This window comes from Balaenoptera acutorostrata, chromosome 12, assembly GCF_949987535.1.
Source record: "Balaenoptera acutorostrata chromosome 12, mBalAcu1.1, whole genome shotgun sequence".
NCBI lineage: Eukaryota > Metazoa > Chordata > Mammalia > Artiodactyla > Balaenopteridae > Balaenoptera > Balaenoptera acutorostrata.
In genome coordinates this window covers 72,364,633-72,386,746 of record NC_080075.1, presented here as the reverse complement: position 1 = coordinate 72,386,746, position 22,114 = coordinate 72,364,633, and the positions used below count along the sequence as shown (strand labels likewise).

The window sequence follows — 22,114 nt, the reverse complement described above, 5'->3', positions numbered from 1 at the left end:
TTGGAAACTTGTTCTTTGGAATGCCTTAAAAATCAGTAGCACATCTTTGAATATCCTCAATGAAGGCAATATTTCATCTTCTAAGTCAGTGGTTCTCAAACTAGATTGTGCCTCAGAATTGCCTGGAGGGCTTGTTAAATGCACATTGCTGGGCTCCACCCCCAAAGTTTCTGATCCATTAAATCTGGGGTGGGGCCCAGGATTTGTGTTTCTAAAGAGTTCCCAGGTGATCTTGATGTTACTGGTCCCTGGCCACACTTTGAGAACCACTATCCTAAGAAATTTATTTCTGGAAAGAGTGAATCATTTAAAACCATCTAGTGATTAAGGTGGGGGGATCAAGCTAGGAAATTCCACCAGTGGCCAAAACAATGGGTAACTATCAAGAACAACACTGGCTCTGGGGGAAATCTGAATAAAGAGCTCCAAAAAGGTTCTCAATAATGGCAGTTGATCAGACTAATCCCTTTGGATGCGTGCTCAAGAATGCTTCTCCTGAGTGTTTAGGAACACCTTGTGCAGTCGTACATGTCTGAGATGTTCATTATCAACCTTTTGTTTTCCAGCTTTAGAAAAACAAAAGAAACCATGTAGGTGACATCCATATTACAGAGAAACAATATTAAGGAAGGATTAATAGCTATTTACAGCAGCTGAACTAGTCAGACTGGTAGAGTGGGGTCCTTTCTATGCTGCAAACGTGATGGGTGTGGAAGATGAGGGGAAAATTTTGACTCTTCCTACCCTGACTTTTCTGTTGAGATTAGAATGGAAAAAGTGAAGAGATCTAATTTTGGATGCCAAAGATAAACATGTAACATTTTATGGGGAAAAAAATTCTAGCAGAAAAGAAAAATGAACTACATTAGCTACTTAAGCTGGGAGTCAATCCTTCATGTCACAGTAGGGAAAAAAGAGGTGGAGAACTGCCTAAATATTGGTTCTAATTTTATTTTCAATTCTACATTACATTAAACTCTCCGTGTACTCCTTTAATTTACAGCAACTGCTGACACAAATTGGTGTGCCTTCTCTTCTTTGACATCAGTATTTCTCTTGAATTATGCATTTCCATCTGGAATGAGGTTTATGGGGCCAAAGCCTTCTTTCATTTAGATGGATGAAAACAGAGAGGGATCAATGGGGAGTCGAGTGCAAAGTCAAAGTAAGGTTAGGAGATATATGTTCAAGGCAGCATATTACTGCCCCAAAAGATTGTAAGGGGTATTAAAAAATGACTCTGGTCTTCCAATTTTCAACATATTGATTAAAATTCAACTACTAAAGAACAAGAAAAACTCTACCAACCTTCATCCCAGAACTGCTAGATTTTTTATTTATTGGTACCCTACTAGTATTTAATAACAATTTGCAAGAGTACAGTGATCATAATAACTGCATCACCTTGATTTGATCTAAAATTGAATCAAAGGCAAAAGAAGTTGCCAGCCTGATGCCACGTTTCACCTATCCCAGCCTCACCACCTGAACGTACATGGTTGAGGTGTTCTACCTCAGAGCTTAGCACCATGAACTGGTCTGGTTCCAGTATTGGTGACAAACTCCTGGTCTAAGTCAGCCAGTGGTCCATACTGACAGGTCATTTGCTGGCTCCATCTGGGGCCCAACTCAGCGTCTCAGAGTCCATTCTCAGCTTCTGGTTTTTGATGGGTTCTGGGTTGGCCAGTCACACCAGTATTGAAATGGACATTCTGATGAAGCTGTTTTGAGCTAGTTTTATCCTGTAAGCAATCCTCAGCTATTTCTGAAAACCCTCCATTTTTAATCTTTACCCATCACCCACTCCATCCCAAGAGTGGGAATTGGGAGTAAAGTGAAAGTCTTTGCTCTATACATTGCTTGATAGTTTAGAAAAGAGAATTTTATGTTTTAGTGATAATAATTTCATGTGAAAAATGTTCCTGAGTCAATATGGCCTCATGAAAGCAGCTCAATCATGTTCTCTGGCTGAAAACGGCTATGCCCAGTAGCTATGTCATGATGTCACTTCCTCTCCAGCAGAGCCCTAGTTTGACAGTGGCCGGCCAGCCTGAAGAACCTGTGAGGGTCTATTGTCAACCTGGGGTTCGGCCCTGCTCTAGCAACCTGGGAGTGGGTGGGCCAGGAGCCCAGGAGCCCAGCGGGCTGCCTCGGTGCCTCTTCAGGGGCAGGGCCGGCATGCGCACAGCAGGCTAGCCACACAGAATGGCCTGTGGAGACTTAAGACTGGTTAAAAACCCCATTCTGCCCAAAATGTCTGTGGTGTATTAATTTATTCTATAATTTAAAGAATTCCATTATTAATGAAAGAGAAGTAGAATCCTGAGTATGAGCTAAAACTGGAATAAAAAAGGCCCATTCTTCAGGCACTATTAATGGAAGCTTTGTATATAAATAACTTTATATATTGGTGAATAAATGGCACTTAAAACTAAAATGTCTGTTAGTGATTCACTGGGTTCTAAAGACTGCCCTTGCCTTCTGTGGTCAGCGATCTTTTTTCTTTGTGACTCCACTATTCTAGACAGAAAACAGTTAATCCAATATGATTTAGTATCTCACAAAAGATTCCACTAAAACATTTTCTGCCAAATGTTCATCTTCTAACAGCTGCTTTTTTATTTCAGTGAGAGGTACTTGAAATAAAATCATTGTTCTCTGTGAAAACTGCATGCTAAATAATACAGAGCTACCAGATTATTAAACAGCAAAGGCATCTGATAATATTAGCACCAACCACAGGTCCCACTTCTGCTGATGCACAACATTTTGAGTAATCAGTCATTGCACAATATTATATTTATATCCTTTTTTGCTTGAGCTGTTAGGCCACAAAATCAGCAGGCAGTTGCTGTTATAAAAGGGTTCTCTAGGTTATTTATAATGTTTCTGCTTCCTTACAGTTGCTGCTTCACTCTTGGGTCTTGGGCCAGGTCTACACTGTGAAGACGAAGGAAGGAACTGAGCAATTGTTCCGCTAATCTAACTGCTGAAAGCTGGTGGGGATGATTCACAGCACACTGTGTGTGCCTTGGCTGGAATACCTAGTATTTTTGTCTACACAACCCAAATTCATCACATATTGGCTGATTCGTCACTTCATCAGGGGGAGAGTGTGTAGTTTCGTGAAGGCTCTGTCTCTATCAGGAGTAAGCTAGTGTCTTGGGCACAGGTGGTAGGGCGAGATATCTGAACTAGCGCTATGTTTGGAAAGAGTTTCCTTCAAATGTTATTTACTTTACATGAAGGATAAGTTTCTGCTCCAGATGTTTCTCTGTTGCATAGATCAGTGCTTCCCTCAAATGGTGGCAGGCAGCCCGGCATGCCTAATAGAAGGGCACATAGAAATCATCAGGGTATTTCATTTCATTTTCCTTTTTGTAAATTACATGGGCATCTTCCTGTTCCACCTGCAGAGAATCACTGATGATGTGAACTGTTTCTAATGGGCGTAGGTCTTAGCGCTTAGGTGAGTCAGGGCTCCAAAAAATGCTGAAAACCATGGAGGCTGGTAGAATGAGCTATTTGTTTTGACTATGAAATAAGCATCTAACTTAGGCCCCCCCCCCAATTTTTTAAAAAAGGAAATGGACTACCATTATGTCCTCTGAATTCTTTTTTTTTTGGTGGGGGGTGGGGTGGGGTGTCTTCTGACTTCTTAAGAATTCTTAAAGCCACTTCTCCACATCCCTGTTGCCACGTTCCTAGTCGAGGCTGCTATGATCTCTCAGATCAATGTAACATTTTTTTTTTTAACATCTTTATTGGAGTATAATTGCTTTACAATGGTGTGTTAGTTTCTGCTGTATAATAAAGTGAATTAGCTCTATGTATACATATATCCCCATATCCCCTGCCTCTTACGTCTCCCTCCCACCCTCCCTATCCCACCCCTCTAGGTGATCACACAGCACCGAGCTGATCTCCCGTGCTGTGTGGCTGCTTCCCACTAGCTATCTGTTTCAATGTAACAGTCTCTGGATGGTTCTTCCTGCCTCCAGTATTATGATCTCCAATTTATTCTTCACACAGCAGCCATGTTAATCTTTTATAAAGTATAGATCTGATCCAATCTATCCCTTGCTTAACCTCTTATCAGTGGCTCCCCACTGCCCGCAGGAGAAAGTGCAAACTCCCAGGAGTGGCAAACGAAGCCCTTCACGACCCATCCCTGTTCCAGCTGTACCTCATCCTTTCCCACTCTTCCTGTACTCTACGCTCTTTCCAATCAGAACTGATTGAAAAGGCACAGACATGACCTGCTGTCTTGCCTCTGGGCCTTTTCATGAGCTCCTGCCTCTGCCTGGGTTACTCTTCACTAAGGTGAAGACAGCCCTCCGCTCATCTCCTTCCCTGGCCCTCGAAGCAGGTTCGCTGGGCGCCTCGGGCCAGGCGGACCCCTCAGCTGCACGCCCGCGGCACCTCGGGAGCCTCCCTATCACGGCACTTCTCATCCTGTGTGGGCTACACACCCTCCTAGACGGAAGCGCTGTGTGGCCAGGGTCTGTCTTATCACAGCAGCATGTCCCCCCCCCCCCCCCGACGCAGAAAATTCAGGTCAAGCGCGAGGAGATGAGTGCACAGTGGGGTGCTCCTCACCCCTTCTGCCTTCATTTTCCACAGGAGTCTTTTCCATTTCTTAAAGAACTGATTTCAGTTCTAGAGGGCACTTTTGCTTCATCAGCCCTGGAACTACGAGAATAAAGTGCCAGGCAGCCCCAGGATCCTGACTATGAAGAAACCCTATTTAGGATTCTCTCTCTAGTAGTTTTTTAAAAAAAATACATTTATGCATTTATTTATTTTTGGCTGCATTGGGCCTTCGTTGCAGTGCACAGGCTTCTCATTGTGGTGGCTTCTCTTGCTGCAGAGCACAGGCTCTTAGGTGCATGGGCGTCAGTAGTGGCGGCACGCGGGCTCAGTAGTTGCGGCTCATGGGCTTAGTTGCTCCACGGCATGTGGGATCTTCCCAGACCAGGGCTCGAACCCGTGTCCCCTGCACTGGCAGGCGGATTCTTAACCATTGCGCCACCAGGGAAGTCTCTCTAGTAATTTTAAAAGATGTAAGATATGGAAAACAGAAGGTCTAAGATATACCTTATAGGGGTTCCAGAAGGAGAGAATGGAGAAAATAGAGGAGAGGCAGTAATAAAAGAGAGAATGGTTGAGGATTTTTCAGAATTGATGAAAAACACAAATACTGAGATTCAAGAGGAACAAAGAGTCATGAGCACTAAAGATAAGAATAAATTCAGATCTGAATTCACTGCAGTAAAACTGCAGAATGGCAAAGATCAAGAGAAATTCTTACAAAATATTACTATTCTTCTGTCCAAATGTGTCTCTAATTAGATTCCCACGTGCTAAACCTAAAAGTTGAAGTCTCAGTAAAGAGGATTTTCCTAACTGGGAACAGGACAGTCACAGGGAAGTCATCTAGCAAATGTAACCATGATCGTTCTTTTCCCAATTTTTGTTTGTTTTGACCAAGGATGGAAAAGGATATAAAACTTCCTGTTTTTAGAGAATCTTTCAGGGAAGATGTAGTTCACCTAACTTCTGGCCCCAAATCACACAGCTTCCCGGGTGTCCCATCGTATGGCACGCGCCTGTCGATTTTAAAGGAATGGAAGGAGGAGGAGGAAAGTGGGAGTGACTAGTTAGCCCCTTCAACTCTGTCCCCCTGTAGTACATTTACTCACCCACACATGCACACACGAACACATGGCATTCATGCCACTCATAGATCATTCACATGGAGCACACGTTATCCACACTGAAAATACACAAAGTACACACACCACTAACCTGACGCACACATACTCATACTTTCACGCAAAAGGCAGGCAGACGTTCAGCAAGCTATGACCCACACAGCTGTTTTCTCACTTCCTTGTCCACCTCTATCAGCAGCAATGGGCACTGAGGGCAACGGGCAAGGCTCTAACTCACGGGGCTCTACACTTTGGCTCCAAACGTTTTTTCACCTCCATATAATTCTAGGCCTACCCAAGAATCATCTTCATGCAATGGAAACCACTTAGGAGACCTACAGTACAGTCCTGGCAGCTCTGCTCCTGAGGACACTATTGCAGCATCCTAGGAAGACGGGCAAGGAGTAGACTACCAGCTCACTGCCATGTCATCACACTGATGTCCAGGACACTGAAGGAGTGGGAAGAAGAGGAGCTTAGGCATAGGAAGCTCAGAACTCTTAACTGTAGATGGGTAAGCAATCTCCCACAACCTCATACCATCCCTTCTTACTGGGAGAGGGACTGTTTCCTGTCCCTTCAATTAGGTGCCTTCGAGGCCCACAGAACACTCTAAATCTAGATTTTGCTCTCCTGACTTTTGCTAAGGTTTTTTTTTTTTTTGGCTGCGTTGGGTCTTCGTTGCTGCGTGTGGGCTTCCTCTAGTTGCAGCAAGCGGGGGCTACTCTTCATTGCAGTGTGTGGGCTTCTCATTGCAGTGCCTTCTCTTGCCATGGAGCATGGGCTCTAGGCACGTGGGCTTCAGTAGTTGCACCATGCGGGCTCAGTAGTTGTGGCTCGTGGGCTCTAGAGCGCAGGCTCAGTAGTTGTGGCACACGGACTTAGCTGCTCCGTGGCAAGTGGGATCTTCCCGGACCAGGGCTCGAACCCGAGTCCCCTGCATTGGCAGGCGGACTCTTAACTACTGCGCCACCAGGGAAGTCCCTTGCTAAGGTTTTAACCGTTGTTTTTTCCTCTCCATCCTCCCTCCACCCCCATACCCCCCTTCTCCCCTACCATTGCTCTTCTTTTAGTCTCTGGCCATTATGAGTTCTGAAGCAGGGCCAGGTCCCCTTGGGAGCCCCTAATATGCCCGGCACTAGGCAGATGTACATGCAAGTCCAGTTCTGGCCATGGGACGGTACTTTAGGAAAATGGAAAAAAAACAGTCTTGTATCTGGCCCTGCTTCAGTTCCTCAAAGTGAAGATGACATTTCTGGTAAGCAGTTACAATTAGATTTTTAGAGCCCTGGGTTTTCAAATGATCACAAGCAGGATTAAGAAAGATAATTTAAAATGTTTAATTCTGCCTGATTAGCTGGTAATTGAGGTGATCTGCTGATGTGGAAGTAATGTAATAGAGTTAATATGCCCCCCGGCATGACAGATGTCTTGTGCCTTGTCGATCAGTCTCTTTAGCAATTACCTTGTCCTCTGTCCTTTTTTTTTCTTTTTTAATAGTCAGTGAACTTCTTTTTGTCATCTTCATCCTTTCTGGCAGCCAGAGTCAGCAGACTTTGCACAGACATCATGCCCATTTATTGGTATCATTCCTAAGTTTTAGATGGCTATTTCAGGGCTTCCCTGGTGGTGCAGTGGTTAAGAATCCGCCTGCCAATGCAGGGGACACGGGTTTGAGCCCTGGTCCGGGAAGATCCCACATGCCGCGGAGCAACTAAGCCTGTGCACCACAACTACTGAGGCTGCGCTCTAGAGCCCACGAGCCACAACTACTGAGCCCGTGTGCCACAACTACTGAAGCCTGTGCGCCTACAGCCCGTGCTCTGCAACAAGAGAAGCCACCGCAATGAGAAGCCCACGCACCGCAACAAAGAGTACCCCCGCTCGCCACAACTAGAGAAAGCCCGCGCGCAGCAACGAAGACCCAACGCAGCCAAAAAAAAGAAAAAAGTTGGCTATTTCAGAGCCTCATTTGGATATGGATTTTCTTTATTCTATGATGCCAATTTCAGAGATGTCATTTACCCTCTGTAACTTTTCTTTTTTTTTTTTCCTGGCCTGGCCTTTCTATGACTCCAGGGAAAACAATCCTAGGATATGTTTTAAAATGGCAAACTGGGTAAAAGTGCCTATGTGACCCTTTGTAATCCAAAACTTCCTTCCCCAATCCTGCTCTGTCCCTAGGCAGTCACTGGCTTGCTTCTGTTCATTATAGACAAATTTGTGTTTCCTAGACTTTTATATAAATGGAATCATGATACACGTACTCTTTATTGTCTGGCTCCTGCTCGGTGTAGTTATTTTGAATTCATCTATTTTATTGCTGTATAAATAGTTAATTCCTTTTTATTGTTGAGTAGTGTTCCATTGTATGGACATAGCACAATTGCTTTATCCAATCACTTGGATGGACATTTAGGTTATTTTTTGTTTTACAAATTAACTATTTGTAAATACTACAAATAAAGATACTATGAACAGCTGTTAAAAAAATGGGAAACTGGGTAATTATTTTGTTTGCAAATCATTAAAAAAGAGCATTTGTATCTGAGATTGATTGTTTCCCTTGGCACATTCAGCGTGGCACTGAAGGACTATAAGGAATCCTGTAGATCTTCTAGTGCCCTGAGAACACTGGAGCTCAGTGAGGCTAAGTGACTGTAACACACATACTAGTTATTTTCCCAGAAGGAACTGGAACTCTTTCGTTATTTCAGGAGGACCTGTTGTTATATGCAAAGCACTGTATTAAGCATTGGGGTTGCCCAAAAAGAACTCTCTGAGCTGGACCTTGAGGATGGGTAGGAGTTTGCTAGGCAGGGAAAGAGTAGTGTTTTTTCCTTCCTTAAACTGGAGGACTAGTTTGGGAAGATTAAAGAAGAAGAATTACATTTTCCTTAGCCTCTCTAGTTAGCGGTTCAGACCCTTACTTAAAGAAGTTTAATGAAAAGATATTTTGGTTACAGACTCTGGGAGTGGTGCGCCTGTCCTCCTTGATCATTCAAAGACAAGAATGAATGAAGTGATCTGTGCCTGAACCTTTGACATCTGGCCTGGCACCATCCTGCCACATTGCCAGCCATGCAGTCCTGCTCCTTGCCCTGTACAGGAAGATGCTGGAGTTGAATGGCAGTGGGACCTGGGTTTCTCTCCAGTAATGTACAGAGCCAAGGTCATACCCACCTTGTGTGATGGTGAGTAGTGCAAGCTCCTGGTACGTGCTACCTGGTATGCCACCGCCACCCCACCCCCCCCGCCCCGCAGATATCCAGGTAAAGTGAACATTTAGGCACACAGGGACCTACTAATGAGTGCTAAGATGTACTGAGTGCTTACATGAGCCAGGCACTGTTCTTAGACTACACATGAGTTATTGCATTTAAGTGAGGCTGCACTGTACTGCACAAAGCAAGAGTGGAAGTGTCTGAAAATCTAGAGAAATGGAGCAACTTACAGAAGCCTATAGCATGACAAGTGGCAAGGAGTCGGTGCTGGAATGCCAAATAGAAGAGATTGGATGCTAGGCAGACTGCCACCAAATCAAGAGGGTGTGGTAAGGAGGACATGGATGTCAGGGTCAGGCAGACAGGCAGACAGACCTAGAATCAATTCCTTGCTCTGCTGACTTACCAGCTGGATGACTCTGGGCAGGTTGTTTACCTTTGGGGGTATAACTTCCTCCTCTCTAAAGTGGGCATTAGCCTGTCTTGCAGGGTTGTTCTGAGCGTGTGAGAAAATGCATAAAGAGTCCAGCACAATGCCTGGCCTAGAGTAGTGCCCTGCTTTTCATTATTAGCCAAAGGATCCTTATGTCCCCAAGAATCTGTAAGAATCAAGGAATTTCAGAGGTTGAAGACGACTCAGAGATCACCCACTCCAGACACATCATGTTTGGATGCACAACCTGAGCCCCAAACATAATGAGTCATTTGCCCAAAACTGTCTGCTAGTTATTAGTTAAATCAGGATTAGAACCCAGGACATCATCTGCCCTTAGCCACCAGGACCGATGATTACAGTTGAACCATACGAAAAACTCTTGAGATATTTCACTAGAAAGGTGATTTAGGCTGATCCTGTTAGTTTGCCTCAGCTTATTTTCTCACAGAACAGCTGATTTTTCAGCATTCACTTTAGGTCACTTCTGAAGCATGCTGATTGGCTTTCTTGCATGTGTTAGTCTACTTGGGCCACCATAACAAAATACCACAGACTAGGTGGCTTAAACAACAGAAGTGTATTCCTCACAGTTCTGGAGGCTAGAAGTCCATGATCGAGGTGCTGGCAAGATAAGTTTCATTCTGAGGCCTCTTCTCCTGGCTTGCAGGAGGCCACCGCCTTGCTGTGTGCTCCCGTGAACTTTCTGAATGCACATACAGAGAGACTGAGCTCTCTGCTGTCTCTTCTTATAAGGACACTAATCCTATTGGGACCAGGGCTTCACCCTTATAACCTCATTTCATCTTAATTACCTCCTTATAGGTCCTATCTCCAAATACAGTAACTTTGGGGGTTAGGGCTTCAACATATAACTTTTAGGGGGAGCACAATTCAGTCCAAGGGCTTGTGTTACGTATGTTCCTCCATCCCTCATGAGCCCTTCCATTCAGGTCTGTTTCAAATCAGAGGTATATGAGCGACGAAGTACATGAACTATTAAGTACTTCAACATGAGGCATCTCCTATGGCCTGGCCCCTTTTATAGCTCCTCCAGGTCATTCATTAGCCAAAGACCAAGAAATGTGGCAAAGCCAAAGTCTAGATCATTCATTCTGTTATCAGTTGAGAGAATGAGGGTTGAAGAGTTAAACCGAGATATATAAACAGACTCATTCAGAAAGAAGACTTGAACATGAGTGAAGTTTCTCTGCAGATCTGCCGTGCATTTGAGTGATGAACAGAAACAGTGCAGCTTTGACATTTATTCTGATATTTCCAAAGGAAACTGTATAAAATAACATGTTTTTGAGGGAAATTTTTTCTTTAGAAAGATTAAGAAAAAAACTGTCAAAAGTGTGTAGTGAAATATCCAGATTTACAGAGGCTGAAGTGCTGTGGATCTGAAAGGCATGTGGATCTATTTCTTTGGCATCAGGACTCTATTCCATTCAGAGGTCATCCTAAGTCAAAGGGCTACTCAGCCTCCACATATAGAGATTTGGGAAAGCTTGAGAGGTTCTTTATGAGATCAAGGGTGAACAGTGGGTAATTCAGCTCCTTTGTGAAAATAATGCCCAGTTGCCCTTTGAGAAAGGATATCACCTATCTTACTTGCTAGATATGGCTCCCAATAGTTTTTTGCTGTGTCCCCAAATCATCTTTACTCCAAATTTCAAAGTAATACGTGAAAAATGCAAACAATTCAGAAGAATATGGAGCAGAACGTAGAGGTCCTCCTTTATAACACTTTCCTATTCCCCCATCCTGTTCCCCTTCCCATGAGTAATGGGAAAGTCTGGTGGTTTTGTTTGTTTGTTTTGGATTTTAAATTATACTTTTACTTACAGATAGCTAGAGTTATTTTATTTTATTTTATTTTATTTTTTTATTTTTTATTTTTCTAAAATATTTTATTTATTTATTTATTTATGGCTGTGTTGGGTCTTCGTTTCTGTACAAGGACTTTCTCTAGTTGTGGCAAGCGGGGGCCACTCTTCATCGCGGTGCGCAGGCCTCTCACTATCGTGGCCTCTCTTGTTGCGGAGCACAGGCTCCAGACGCGCAGGCTCAGCAATTGTGGCTCACGGGCCCAGTCGCTCCGCGGCACGTGGGATCCTCCCAGACAAGGGCCGGAACCCGTGTCCCCTGCATTGGCAGGCAGACTCTCAACCACTGCGCCACCAGGGAAGCCCTCTTTTATTTTTTTAGAGTTATTTTTAAATCAATGGCACCATACTATTATCATTTGACCTTCTCCTACTGATGATTATGTAGACCTGTCTAACCGATTTTTTGGTTATTACAAACAAAGCTGAAATAAACATTCTTGTACAAATATTGATATAGGTGAACACTTCTGTAGGACAGATTCTTAGAAAGAGATATACTGGGTCAAAGGGAAAACATATTTTAAAAATTGGTATTGTCAAATTGCCTTCCAAAAACATTCTATGAATTTATACTCCCACCAGAATTATATGAGAGCATGTGTTTTTCCAATTTATTTGGACTTTGACATTATCAATCTTTATTTTTTGTTGACCTGATGGGCAGTGAAGGCAATCTCACTGTTATTTTGATTTGCATATTCCTGATTTCTTGTAGGGTTGAACAGTGTCTCATTTCTTTATCTTTCGTATTTCTTCTTCAGTGACTTGCCTACTTACTTTATTCTAAAGAAATGTTTCATTTATTTTTGGGGATGTAGAGCCTTCCCATAATGACACATATTAATCCTCTGCTGTTGCAAATATTCAAGTTTGCTGTTAACAGATATTCAAAAGTACAGATATTCAAAATTATGCATAGAAAAATCTAGGCGGATTTACACTAAAATGTTAATAGTGGTTACATCTAAGTGATAGGATCGTGAATATCTGACTTTTTTATACCTTTCTGTGTTGTCTGCTCTTTTCTCCTCTTGAACACTAAGCATGTATTAATTTCATGAGTAGAAAGTAAAAAAAATAATAGAGTGATTGGTGGGGTAAAGGTGATGAAGGCTCTCAAAGCAATTCTAAAAGAGCATTTCCCAAGGTACTTTGAGTATTGGCAGTATCAATATATACTTAATTCTCCTAAGGTCAAAATTTGAAGGAAACAACAGTCACTTCTTGGATAATAAATTGATATGGAGATACAGTTAGTCTTATTATTTTATAGTTACCTCTTTAGCACCCAAGATTCTATCATTCTTTACCCACTGTATTTTATGGCCCAACCCTTTCTGAAGTATTGGCAATCAACAGTGAGGGGCACTCAAACATTTTGGCTATAACAGAAGCTTCTGGAGAGAAATGTGCAAAGTCTCTATTCAAGGACAAAATGGCTACTGAGCTACAAAGTCCCCTCAGCAACTCCACCGATTATTAACAAATGCAAGGAATGTACATGTTGATCAGAAAGAAGGAGGTGGGAGAAGGAAAGAATGGTTTGCTGGGGAACCACAGGTTAAGGAGCGTCGCAGAGACTACCACTGGCAGTGCCGTGGGAGACCTGGTGAGTACTCAGTCCTCTCAGCAAGACTGTGGCTCAGCAGGAGACAGTGTCTGACTTTGCCGGAGTTGAGAAACATCTCTTGAGAGCACCTAAATTCAATCGTTCTACTTACATCTGACAAAATTAGTTTGGCTTTCCAGTGGCCAGGCGGCTGGGGATGGGAATAGGGCGTAGGCTGGGGGGAAGGTCACACCAAGATGGAAATAATGGCCCTTCAGATGTTGGATTTTCAAAGACTGAACTGTCATTCTGGATGGTACCTCAGAAGTGGATTAATGGGAGCCTATGCTTGTGAGCAGCCTGGATGGCAGAAGGCCAGACCCCAGGATGGGGGGACACACCAAGGAGGAGTTACCTTGGAAAACTGTGGGTAATCCACCAGTCCCAGCAATCACCCCGCCCTCATGAGTGCTTCCACGCCAACGGTAACAGAAATGATCACACTTCCTACTGGTGCGGTCTCTAGTTTGGAGCTGCGTCTCCAGCCCCGAGTTGTCCCTTGGGGGCATCCATGCAGCTGGGCTGATGCTGCCTCATGCCTCACCAATAACCGTGAAGACTACAGGACTCAAATGCAATGGATAGAAAGAAAGAGGAATAAAAAATAGGGACGATGAGTCCCCCCTGCCCCTCGCCTTTGGTTACTCTCGCTTACTTACATATCCTGAATTATGATGATTTATTACAAAGTGAGTGATTCTTGAGAAGACAGATTTAGCTTAGGGGCTGAATTCTTGAAATTAAGAGTGTCAATGTAGATTTTAGGACTTAACCATTTACATGAGGAAATTTATAAATCGGGAATTTTACAGAGCTTATAGGCCAAGGATAATTAAGGTTACAATATATCACGCTATCACAGTAATCCTAAAGTGTCACCATGCTTATATGTGTGTAACTCTGACTATGGAGCGAATTATTCAGTGCAGTCATGGACACAAGAAGGCAAAGCCCCTGACCTTCAGGTTGGAAGGACTTGAGTGAGGACATGAGCGCCAGAGATGGGAAAAGAGACAAATCTGTCATGTCTTCCAAACTGAGCCGAGGACATCTGCAGCTACTGCCACCATCTCACTTTAGTACAAGGGGAAAAACAGATGTAAAAATAGAGGCGATACATCCAACTATTAACACTGAGGCAAAACTGGATATAGCAGTCTGCAGAGGCACAGCGTAGAACAGGCGATGGCTCCTGCTAGGGCAGGCTGTCTCCAGTGGACAACGTGCCAACTAACTAAAGAGGTTTCCGCCATCCATGCCAGTATGATTGGCAAATAAAAACTGGCTATATTTAGGTTGCACAGCAGGATTTTTTTGTTAAGGTGTAACATCATAAGGGATGAGGAGGAGGAGAAAAGCGAGAAGGTTACAAACTGCCTGAGAGCAAGTAATACCCTGACAGGAAAGTGAAGGAGCCCATTTATTCAGAAGAAAATGCCTCCCTGGGAGTTCCTCACCTCCCCAGGTGAATTAGCTCCTCTTTACCAGACTTATGAAGAAGCTGAACAGTTGTGTGCAGGACAGGCAAGAATTTTAATAATGAGTGCTGGATGAGAGGAGAAAGACAGCATGAAAAAGCTGAGGGAGACTCTACAGCCAGAAAATAACTACCCTTGTTTCCTGTGTCACCTTGGTTCCACTGGGGGGATGTTAAGCGTCCAGTCAGTAGATTCAGTACAGCAATTAAGTGGAAGATTCTTTATCGAAGGAGTATCCACTCATTAGTGAAGTGCTTTTTGTTGTTTTTGTTTGTCCTTTGTCTTCTCAATTGAGATATCATACACATGCCCTAAAATTCACCCTTAAAAAAGTGCACAATTCAGTGGTTCCGAGTATATCTACAAGGTTGTACAACCATCACCACTATCTAATTCTAGGACATTTTCATCACCCCAAAGAGGAACCCTGGGTACATTAGCAGTCACTCCTCATTCTACCCTCTCTCCAGCCTCTGCTGTCTGTCAATTTACTTTCTGTTTCAATAGATTTACCTACGCTGGATATTTCATATAAGTGGAAGCATACAATATGTGGCCTTTTATGTCCGACTTCTTTCACCTAGTATAATGTTTTGGATGTTCATCCATGCCGTATCATGTATCAGTATTCCTTTTTATGGCTGAATAATGTTCTATCATATGTATATACCACAATTTGTTTATCCATTTATCTGTTGATGAAAATTTGGTTTGTTTCCAATTTGGGGCTATTATGAATAATGCTGTGTGAACATTTCCGTATAAGGTTTTGTGTAACATATGTTTTTTTATTTCTCTTGGCTATATACCTGGAAGTAGAAGTGCTGAGTCTGTTGTAACTCTAAATTTAACTTTTTGAAGCACTTCCAGAGCATTTTCCGAAGTGGCTACACCATCTTACATTCCTATCAGCAGTGTTTGAGGGTTCTGATTTCTCCACATCCTAGTCAACAGTTGCTATTATCTGTTTTTGATTATAGCCATCCTAGTGGTGTGAAATGGTATCTCATTGTGTTTTGCCTTTAAAAAAAAAATCCAAGCCATCTGTATTCATAGTTTAAAAAGACAAAGCTGAAAGTGTAAATGCCCCATCCTTCTCCACTCCTATTTCTATGAGGCAAATACTTTAAATTCTTTTACTGGTTTCTTCTGATTTTATCTTCTATTTCTGGTAGTATGCTTATACTGTTGTCTTTTAAAAAAATCTGTTTTAGATATTATTTCTTGAATTCCAACAATGGAAAATGAGCATTTAATTCTCTTATCTTCCCCTATGTGTACACAAATACACACTCACTTTATCTTTCCATTTTCACAGTATGATTATAATCTCTCTTTTTGGTTAAATCAATAATTGGCACTTACATTGTTATGACTATGCATTCATAGCCATGTGGTGTACAAAATTTATATTTACTTAATCATACCTTTTCCCCTTAGACTCCAGATGACCTAGAGGAAAAAATTTGCTGTTTTTTTTTTTTTCATTTCCTCAGTTTTCTACATATTAATTACTACTTCATCCTCAAATTCTACAAGAGCTAAAAATCTTTGTGCATATTCAAACACACGGGATATCTGGATATTCCACTATTTCTTTCTTTTTCCTTTTTTCTTTTTTGTTTCTGGGAGACGTTCCTTCCAGAGCCCGCCATGCTCCTGCTCTAATCTGAACTGACTGGGCACGGGTTTCCTGCATAGCTATTGTCCTGGAACTTTCCTTCATCGTCACTGACTTCTCTCTTAAGTTGCATCACCTGTTTCCTGGATCTCATATCTTCCTGTCTTAGTTTTATCCCAGTTTACAATAGCATATCTTCCAGTAGCTTCTTTATTCCTCTCTTCCTCCATTACCATCTTGTTTTTTGTTAAATATTTTCTAGTGTACCATTTTAATCGTCTTGTTTCTTTTAGGTGTTTTTTTTTCCTTTTTTGGTTCTTTTCTTAGTGATTGCACTGGTGATTCCAATTAACACCTTAATCTAGTTTAGATTAATACTAACTTAATTTCAGTAGCATACAAAGTTGTTCATGGATGCTTTCATGCTACCACGGTAGAGCTGAGTAGCTGTAACAGAGCATGTATGCATATGGCCTGTAAAGCCTAAAACTTTACCATCTGGCCCTTTACAGAAAAAACCTGCTGACCCTGATCCAGCGTCCTGATCTTCCCGATCCCATTTTCTCTCTCCTGCCTCCAAGCATTAAGCAATCTGTTCTCGCTGAACTCTCACTGTGTTTCACCTTTCCTGAAACCTAGAAATTAACTGCAAGTGCTAAGAAACCAAATGAAAGAGCACAAAACTGTATCAACAAAGTGTGAAAACCTCCTTGGTGCACATCGCTGTACATAAGATGCTCAAAGTTATAATCCGTCATGATCTGTGAAATCCAGTCCTTCAACATGAAATTATTGAGGATTATTACTACTGATTCAAATTTGAACATTTCCAAGGCTAGTTTCTCCATCCTTTAATCCTCTGCCCAAGCAGTGCATTTCCACATGAGTGTTCTATGGTGGGCATGGGTGGTTTTACTCTGATCAGTATCTATTTCCCATCCTCTTATAAGAGCTCTTTGATTTTTATTTGACACTGGGGATGGGGACATGATGTGAGGCACAGTGTGAGTAGGGTGCTGCCAGGGACCACCACCTGGAGGGCACCTGTCTGAGCTCAAAGCCCACCAAAAGGCAAGCAGAGCTGACAGGGAGAGGGTGAGCAAGTGAGTCTTGATGACACGGTTTAGCTTCTGCATTCTGCTGTACCTTCGAACCTTCCACTTATGTGCACCAAATAAATCCCTTGTTCTGTGTAAGCCGTTTGAGTTGTGTTCCTGGTGCTTATGAGCAAAAGGAGTAGTGACTGACACAGACTTTGAAGGCAGAGGCTGAGCCACTTCTGGGCAGTCACAGAGGTCCAATAGCTTCATGAGGACCCTTTGTTTTATATTTAGCAAAAGAAGAACAAACTCTTCTGCTTTAGTTCAGGACCTGGAATAGTTTTAGTCTAATGCAGGATTGACTTCAGAACTAATAAGGAATCTCTCAAATTCAGGTTACTGTCCTTGACAAAACAGAAAAACTAATGGTTTCAGAAATAAGTAAATATGATGAGAATAACATCGCCAAGTATAGTTTATCAAATTCCTGATAAAGCACATTTTAAAAGGCAATCAGGGGCTTCCCTGGTGGTGCAGTGGTTAAGAATCTGCCTGCCAATGCAGGGAACACGGGTTAGAGCCCTGGGCCGGGAAGATCCCACATGCCATGGAGCAACTAAACCTGTGTGCCACAACTACTGAAGCCCATGCGCCTAGAGCCCGTGCTTCGCAACAAGAGAAGCCACCGCAGCAAGAAGCCCGCGCACTGCAGCGAAGAGTAGCCCCCGCTCACCTCAACTAGGGTAAGCCTGCATGCAGCAACGGAGACCCAACGCAGCCAAAATAAATAAGTAATTAAGTAACTTAAAAAAAAAAGACACACACACACACACACACACACACACACACACACAAAGGCAATCAGGATGTAATTTCATGTAATAGAAGCATTCCTTGCACTTATCTATTTCAATGCATATTCTTAACTAAAACTTCATCAGATGCCCTTAGGCTTCTTTTTTTGATAAATGACCCACATTTTAAAGTCTTTTCTAAACAAAGAAATAAACATATTTTATAAATAATAATATGTCAGTTTCTTATAGGTAAAAACCCTAAAATTTTTATTCTTCCGCAACTCTAATTTCTTGTTCTTGACGTTTACTTACTTTTCTAGTCTAGGCCATAAGCAAATAACTTTTATTTCCCCAGCTTTAGAGGAAGCCTGAGCCTTTTCCTAACTTGTTTCCTTTCCGTCGCTGCTCTGTAGCCGTGCCTTGTCCACTTAACCTGCTTGTCCTTAACACAGCACCTCACACAAGTGTCTCAGTTTTGAACCTCCAGCTCTGTTACTTCCTTGCATTAGGATCTAGAGCAAGTTTCTAAATCTGTAAAATGAGGATAATAATAGTACCTGCCTCATATGGTTGTTGTAAAGATTCAATGAGAGGTATGTGAAAGAGACACAGTAAGCACGTAGTAATGCTATTATTACTACAATATAATAACCAGTGGTCCTTGTGATTTCATTCCACACAAGAGGCTTGTAAAACCCGGCGATGTGTTTACTGTTTAAAATCTAGGCCCCATGAGGGCAGAGACTTTGTCTTGTTCATCACTATACATATGCACCTAATATATGACTGTCATATAATAGGTATTTAATAAATACTTATTTAATGAATGAATGAATGAATGAATGAATATAGGTAATATGGGTATAATTTTACTGATATTCCAATTTTATGGATGAGAAAACTGACTCAGAGAGGTTAAGTGACTTGTATAAAGTCCTACAGTGGGTTAGAAAAGGTTAAGATACAGTTCTCCTGCCTGATTGTCCTCTTCCCCCATATTACCTCTAAGGGCCTCTACCGCGTGATCCGAAAATTCAGGTGCAGTATCTTAGTTACTAAATGATGATTTTCAAGGGCCAAAAAGGATTCTGAAATTGAAAAACCTACTGTAGTATCCACAGCTTTGACATTCTCTGTGGGAATGTGCTTTGGGACAGGTTCTGTCTGTGACAGCATCACACATCCTTCAGCACCTAAGGTGATGATCACAACCCGGCAGCCCCTTTCCATGAGCACCAACGCAGCCTTCCCAGCATCTGAGGGGCTACCGACCTCAAGGCTGGTCAGAATCTCAGCCTGAAATACATATAAAAAGAAAAGAAACTGTGGTGAGAATAAGTAACTGGGTCTGCTTCTAGATTAGATCTGGTTTTCTAGGCGATGTCTCCCTTCTTTTTCATAACAACCAATGCAGTGGGGAACTTTGGTAGGTACTGACTCAGGAAAATAAATAAAATAAAACAATAACAACAATGACAACAAAAAAGCTATAAAAGACATTCTTGAGACAACTGGGGAAATTTGAATGTGGCCTGAATATCAGATGACAGTATAGAATTACTGGTAATTTTCCTAGGTGTGATAATGGTATTGTGGTTCCTCTTAGGAGATGCAAGCTGAAGTATTTAGGGGTGAGGGATCATGCCTGCAACTTTCAAATAATTCAACCAAAACAAAAATAAATACACGCAGGGGAGAGGGGAAGCCAGTGCAGCAAAATGTTAACAACTGTTTGGGTGGAGAGGATATGAGTATTCACTGTATTGCCCATTCAGCTTTTCCTTATTTGTGATGATTTTCATAATAAAGAGTTAGGAGGAACAAAGAGAGTTTTACAAAAGAAATAAGGGAAGTGGGGAGGGAGGAAAAGAAGAAAGGAAGGGGCCACTGCCAATGATTTTTGGTATAAATCATACCCATACATTTCACACCTAAATTCTTTCAGGCTTCTCTTGGGCCATAATGCCTTTTGCATATTACTAGTTTGCAGACCACTCATTTCTTTTGTTTGTTTTGCTCGAGTAAATGGAAGCAGAGTAGGAGAGGCTCTGATATACAGCAGAAAAAGCAACGTGCTGATGTTCAGAGACCTCCACTACTCACTAACTCTGGAAACTTCCCCAAGTCACATAAAGTCTGTAAAATGTAGGGCTTGGACAGGATCAGTAGTTTCCTCCAGAATATAAAAAATCCTCTGGATGAAGTAGGGGTGAGGAGCTGCAGCCCTGCTTCCTCATCCAGGGAACCTTTATGGTTCTGGGATTAGCAGCTGAAAATTCACTGGACTAGATGAATTATATGATACTTTTTGACTTAGAAAGTTTATAACCAAATTTTGTCTTTTCTCTATTACAGTTTAATCATATACTATCTCTTCCTAAGAATGGGTATATCCCTTCCTTTGCTTGCCCTGAATGTGCCCAGACTAACCCTTCTTGGTGCCTGTAAATCATCCCACAGTGTCTGCTCATTCTTGGTGTCAGTCTTCCCAGGAGCATGTGTTTCATTAACTTGACCATGTAGCCCCCAGCCCCCCCTTACCACCTTTTCCATAGACCCTTTCTTTCAGTGTGTGTGGGTTATACTGTGAGGCCACTTTCTTTTTTCTTTTTATAAGTTTTGCATTGATCTTCATTACTGGGATATTTGTGTTGAGTTGGATAGTTTATATTCAGAAATATCGATTCCTTGTGGTTTTTGAAAACGTTTTAAACAGCTGTTCTTTAACGAAAAATCTTGAACATGAAAAATAATGCACAAACACCCATGTACCTACCACCCACCTTTAATACATTTTACTTTATTAAATTTTACTTTATTTGCTTCCAATATTTTTCTTTAAAGAAGTTAAATATCTTCCAGATATATTATTTAGCATTGTGCTTTTCACCTTAACATTTTAAAATTTGTGTTGATATATGTAGCTTTCTAAAAAAAACTGCACTGTATTCCATACTGCAGATATATGCTACAGTTTGAACAAAATCTGTTCTCTTTTTCATGGACACTTTGGTTTTTCCCATTTTCCCCTTTTACAGGCATGTACTCCTTTTTCCTCTGGCTATTTAAAAATATTTTTATCTTTATTCAACCCCTTGATGTTATGCAGTTCCACTAAAATGTATGTTAGTAGAAAGTTATATTTATTTATCTTATGTGGTACTTCTAACATGCTTCTGATCTTTTGAGGGCTCATGCCTTTTCTCAGTTCTAGAAACACCTTGCAGTGTTTCCTCTAACATAGCTTCTCTTCAGTTCCCTCCATTCTCTTCTTCCTTCACTCCAATTTGACACATGTTGAAGCCTCTCAAGCTGCTAACTTCCTCTTTAACAGTTAAAACTATTTTTCTTTCCGTGCTATTTTCTAGGTGAATTGAGTTTTCTACCTCCAGGTGAAATGATGAAGATTCACTTTCAGTTCACAAATTCTTCATTCCAGTCTGATGTTTATCTTTCTAATGAGTGCTTTAAAATTTTTTCAATGACTGTTTTTCATTTTCAGGACTTCTAATTGGTTGGTTTTCATATTCACAGACTGTTTCTTTGATTCTGTTTCTCTTTCACAATTTCTTCTCCTTTTTTAAAGAATGAGAATCTTAATCATACTTATTTTAAAGTCTTTTTGCATTGTTTTATTATTTGCATTTCATCTTGGGCACATTTCTCTTCAGATTGTTGATTCTGCTGGATCTCTAGCATCCGTACATTTCTTCACCTGCAGGCTAACTCTGCTCGCAGTGAGTTGGAGAGTCTGCACATTTCACTCCCATCAGGTTTATCCCTGCCTTTCTAGTGGCTTTACAGCTGCAGCCACTAGGTCCCCAAGGGTCTCTAAACCACAGCCAGGTGTTAGGTCGGCAACAGAGAGTTCCTGTTCTGGGGGTATTGGCACTAACTGCCAATCCAGTCGCTAAGTCATCAGTTGGCTTGGTTTTCTTCCTGATCAGAGGCAGTCTCTCTGTCCTCCTGTCTCTGCAGGTTGGGAGCTTTCTATATGTTGTAGCCTCAAGCAGCAGGCATAGCAGCTTTCTCCACTCTTTTTCCTTAGCAGGGAAGCCTTAGCCCAGCACCTCTGGTTTCTAGCCTGGGCACTGCTCCAGTCTCCCATGAGTGGCACACTTTCAGTGCCCATTACCCATTGGAGGCAAACTTCCACACACCTATGCCAGCTTCTGGGACTGGAGTACAGCACACCCAAGGCTGAATCTCTGTGATTTTGTTCCATTTCTGATCTGTGGAGTTATTTATCTTGTTTTTGAGCTTGTGAGTATATTTTCATTGTCTCTTTTTGTATTTATATATCAAT

The 22,114-nt window shown here is 41.9% G+C and overlaps 1 protein-coding gene across 4 annotated transcripts in view; it reads right to left on the bottom strand.

Moving 5' to 3' along the window:
• Positions 1 to 22,114, bottom strand: part of RBKS (ribokinase) — an 82,257-nt gene that overhangs the window by 13,534 nt on the left and 46,609 nt on the right. For all 4 annotated transcript variants that reach the window (XM_007191355.3, XM_057558635.1, XM_007191358.3 and 1 more), the window contains exon 7: positions 18,916 to 19,104. In XM_007191355.3, the coding sequence (XP_007191417.1) occupies positions 18,916 to 19,104 (189 nt within the window). The remainder of the gene's footprint in view (positions 1 to 18,915; positions 19,105 to 22,114) is intronic.